The sequence below is a fragment of the Sphaeroforma arctica genome (assembly GCF_001186125.1).
Source record: "Sphaeroforma arctica JP610 unplaced genomic scaffold supercont1.186, whole genome shotgun sequence".
Taxonomy (NCBI): Eukaryota; class Ichthyosporea; order Ichthyophonida; genus Sphaeroforma; species Sphaeroforma arctica.
Genome location: NW_014040372.1, coordinates 110,653 through 115,388, shown reverse-complemented (window position 1 = coordinate 115,388; position 4,736 = coordinate 110,653). Strand labels below are relative to the sequence as shown.

General features: G+C 47.7%; 2 protein-coding genes across 2 annotated transcripts in view; both read right to left on the bottom strand.

Moving 5' to 3' along the window:
* The window catches only part of SARC_03605 (hypothetical protein), a gene marked incomplete at both ends in the record, with an annotated part of 5,215 nt that extends 4,339 nt beyond the window's left edge, over window positions 1–876 (bottom strand). Inside the window, one exon of the mRNA XM_014302610.1 lies at window positions 485–876. Coding sequence (XP_014158085.1) covers window positions 485–876 — 392 coding nt within the window. The remainder of the gene's footprint in view (window positions 1–484) is intronic.
* A 611-nt stretch (window positions 877–1,487) lies between these two features.
* The window catches only part of SARC_03604 (hypothetical protein), a gene marked incomplete at both ends in the record, with an annotated part of 7,665 nt that continues 4,416 nt past the window's right edge, over window positions 1,488–4,736 (bottom strand). The window contains 5 exons of the mRNA XM_014302609.1: window positions 1,488–1,739; window positions 2,016–2,158; window positions 2,425–2,601; window positions 3,560–3,656; window positions 4,112–4,425. Coding sequence (XP_014158084.1) covers window positions 1,488–1,739; window positions 2,016–2,158; window positions 2,425–2,601; window positions 3,560–3,656; window positions 4,112–4,425 — 983 coding nt within the window. The remainder of the gene's footprint in view (window positions 1,740–2,015; window positions 2,159–2,424; window positions 2,602–3,559; window positions 3,657–4,111; window positions 4,426–4,736) is intronic.

The window sequence follows — 4,736 nt, the reverse complement described above, 5'->3', positions numbered from 1 at the left end:
TCTATATATTGTCGTTGGATATTAAGAATGTCAACCTGACTGATCATTGTCGTACGATCCATGGATTGTGTATGTTGTGTGGCATGCTTTTGCATGTAAGGTGAACCACATCCTAACACTGGGGCGTCACAAAGGTGTGATTACAGGTTCGAATACCCGAATACGAACGTTTTCTGATAGCGTGTTGTCGCAGCGTCACTGTGTACTAAAGTTAAGGGACGTGTACCTAATGATTACAACTTTGGGATATTTGTATAGTATTAGAGGTGTGGTTGAGGGTGCTTTGAGTGTTTACTTGCACACATGCCTCATGCACAAAACGCGTAAATACTACTCTTCATCTGTATCTGAGAAGTGGGACGAAAATGCGCATCTACGCAAACTCGCGTTAAGCATATATCCAGAAACAAACGCAAGTTTTGTGACAAACATACACAAAGATGAACTACACACACACAGATAAACAGAACATGCACATGCATACACGCACATGACACTCGCCAGAATGCATGAGTGCACACACGACCACAATGTGCCTACGCGGGGAACACGGTGATCGGGAAGGAGCAAACGAGCACGGGGGCAAAATGTCACACTTAGACACGCACAGCAGAAGAAGCAGGCGTTGTAGAGGTGGCGTTGTAGAGTTAACGTTGTAAAGGTAGCATTATAGAGGTAGCGTTGTACAGGTAGCGTTGTACAGGTAGCGTTGTACAGGTAGCGTTGTACAGGTGACGTTGTAGAGGTGACGTTGCAAAGGTAGCGTTGTAGAGGTGACGTTGTAGGTATCGGTGTAGAGATAGAGTTGCGGAGGTAGCGTTGTAGAGGTGGCGTTGTAGATGTAACCTTGTTGAGGTAGCGTTGTAGAGGTGGCATTGTTGAGGTGGTGATATAGAGGTGATGTTATAGATCTAGCCTTGTTGGGGTAGCGTTGTAGAGATGGCGTTGTAGGGATAACGTTGTAGAGGTAGTGTTGTAGTGGTGGTGTTGTAGAGATGTTCTCACGCACGGCTCAGATATAGAGCTGCACAAAGAGTAGAGACACAACGTACCTGGCTCTACCGAGTTCACGCATGCCTACGATGCGCGCCACCATCAAGTTGACTGTGCAAGTGCAATGGGGGATGTGTGGGTGTGATGAGTATATAGTCACAGGTGGTCTATATTTGTGTTGTGCAGATGTGTGTAAATGTGTGGTGGTAGGTAGCCATTGAGTTCTGCATAGACATCTGAAGGTGTGTGGTGTATGGGCAGCAATGGATATATGCATAGATGTCTGTGCGGAGCGGTTTGTTAGGAGTCTCGGTCATTGTAGTCAGCGCTATAAGGAATGGCTCACTGTCTTCGCTGCCAACCCACAGATACAGTCACAGACGGGCTATCGCTTAACCAACCCGCACGTATGTACATCCGTCGCACACACACCACACGCCTGGCCGCATGATTTATGTGCACAAACCAAAGCCGACGGTAGCAAGTACTCACACTTAACGAGTAGCACGGCCCGTTAAGGTAGACGTACCAGCGAACGCGCTGAATGCAGCATTGGTCAGCATGAACCCAGCCTCTCCAGTGGTGATGTCATTGCGAGACATCACAATGGCCAGTGCCACCCCAACATTGAACACACATCCCGCGGCATCGGCAAGACTCGCAGTGGTTGCCATGGCAACACTCACAGCAGCTGAGGCGTTGGTGTACTCGTCCAGACAACGGCCAAACTTACGCAGTAACGTCTCCTGTGGATACGAAACAGGTGGTTGATCACATGAGAATGCGCATGCACATGGGCCGTAGAGGTGTCTGCGGACGAGACACAGTCTACGGTATGTTGAACGCAATGTAATTCCACGGGCGACTGTGAAAGGCAACCCAACGCACAGAAAACATCACAGGCACGCATGCACACTCGGCTGCGGCAGACACTGTCAACGACGTCACTTGCGACAGCCAGACTCTAAAAGACGGTAGGAGACATACAGCTCACATGGCTAGTACACTCCATCGCACGTTACCTGGCAACCAAAGGCTCTGATGGTGGGGCGCCCACTGTCTGTGTCTGTGATGCACTGCACCACCGGTTGTTTGGTGCGTGACAGCCACACTCTGCACCGCTGAGACTTGTGGCGGTGCATTCGCAACAGATAGTGTATGCTCACTGCCCCCAAACGCAATGCAAACGGGTCAGTGTTATGCAGGTGACCATGACGTACACCAGAGCATATACATCGTAAAAGAATTCCAAGCATTTATACACACGGAATGTATGCTTCCCAGTACGCAGCTCAGAAGTGTTGTAGACCAATAGACACAACATAACATGTACATACGACATACAGCATGATGAAATCCACGGCAGAAAGCAATACTACACGGTATGTCGTACTAACCAACGTATTTATGTGCCATGACGACCAGACCTACCGCTGGAAACAAGGAAGGAGACCAGTGTCCAGGGCAGTACAACGGCTGTGGCTGTTGCTATGGTAACCCAATAGCTGACGGGGATCAGCAGATACTCCACTCCCATGAACATTCCGCGATCGATGCGTCTGTGATCTCTGGCAAACAGATCCAGCACATACGTCGCAGTGGTCGTCCCTGTGGGGTGGACACGAAGTACAATGCCGAGCATTGTGCGGTAGATAGACAGCAATCAGAAGCCAATGATGAGTGCGGCAGAAAGTATAAAGAAATAGATGGCATGCAGATAACATGCAGCTGAAGGAAGTGGCACGCGCGTCAAACACGCGACACGTGTCAGGTGTTGTGTTACGTGTCGTGTCGTGTCGTGTCGTGTGCGCTGTGCATGTTTCACAAGTGTCGGACTACAAGACAGTATGTGTTGATAGTAAGCGCTCATTTGCCACTGATATGCGCCTGAGTTGCTCCGTCGGCTAATTGCTTCGACGCGATATCTACTTCAGATACACATCTCGTAGAGGAGGCACGCTACAACCCATTGCCGACAAAGTGAAGTCGTCTGATCGGGCGACATGACCGTTGACACGCATTGGTAATAAATGGGAGCACACACTGGAGATGGTCTGTAGACACAATAATACCGTCTTTGTATAGTCCTAGTCGTCACGTACAGTCTATCCCCGCAATTACCAAGAGTCACGAGCAGCACGCAGGACTCGCTTGTGTGGCTACTCTTGCATACACCTTCTGTGGTTATGACTGTGCCATCGGGGCTGTCTCCCTTTTGATGTCGCATGCATACCAATCCACCAAAACCCTAAAACCTTATACACCACAAGGCTAAGCCTGTGGATGGTATGTACCTCCGACGTCCCAGGGTTGTCTGTTGCAACCGTTCCTTTGTATTCCACTGAATGCACGTCTCTCGTATACGCACTTGCAAAGCAGCGTGGACTGTAGTTTCAGCATCTTGATCGAGACTTCATCACTGAACTCAGTACCACCACACATAAGCAGAGTACGACGCACGGGCGGGCGTACACACCAAATAATACGCTTAGGCAGACTTGTAAGTTAATACATTAGTAAAACCATATCCCTCATGTGTTAAATACGACAGCATAAAATACCACACCTGTCGTAAAATAGGACAACGGCACACCCTGCACCATGTCTACCAACTGGCGGTGCAGGCGATCGGCGGTGTGCACTGTGGTTATACCTACCACCACCTGAGAACACATGAATGAACACAGATCACAAGTGAGATGATTGCGAATTTCGGAGATGCAAACAACGGAAGCTGCGTCAAGATGGCAGTGAGCATATTCGAGCGCAAGACGAAATGTTCTATAGAGTCAACAAGAACAAAGTAAATACGAACAGCGTGAAAAAGAACAAAGTAAAGAAGTTTTTCTGCTCAATAGTTAAAGGCGTGAAGTGCAACAGATACGTAGCACATATCATGTATACATTTATATCATGAACAGGTGCCCACTACTCGCGCATCGCTAAAAGTGTTTGCATTCAGTATACGACTGAAGGACTTACATTCCGTATCTAGTTGCCATATTTCCTCTCAACACCCCATTCGTGAACGTACAGATGGGTCTACATCTAATGCCATTTGAGCACCGACTGGTTTTCAACTCGCAACACTCACATACACCACATCGTATCATCCTACCTGGCGCACATAGGCCACGAGCATCTCAGCCACCACCAGAGCGGCGTAGTGCACAACATAACGCTGATTCGCACCGTCGGTTATTGTACCGCTTTCTCCCTCATCAGTCCATGTGGCGAGCAACCACAACTGGTATTCGGAAACGGCTTCCTCTACTAAAAGCGTAAAGACTATTAATAGCAGCCAATGATATCCGCCCACGGCTCTGGACAGGTGGCCAATCATTCTGTGCTGTGTCTTGCCAGAATCATTGCTCTCTTCAGCAGAGTGGATGCTTTTACCCTCCTGTGTGTGAGCAGTCCGCCCAAACTCATCTGTATGTGTATGCACACAGGAACGTCTGGGTTTGTCAGTTACACAGAAATCAGTACTCCTAAACGATATGCCTACACGATATGCATTTGATATGATTGCCCTACGCGCTTATGAATAATTGAATCTGACAGTATATGTCCTAAGGCCGTTGTGATGTGCAGTGGTTGCCCCATGATACCATACTACAGGCAAACGCACAAATCATTCTACAGCACTATTTGCTACAGCGCTTATATTATATATATATATATACATATATATATATTATATATATATATTATATTAATAATAATTACTATATATAATAGTA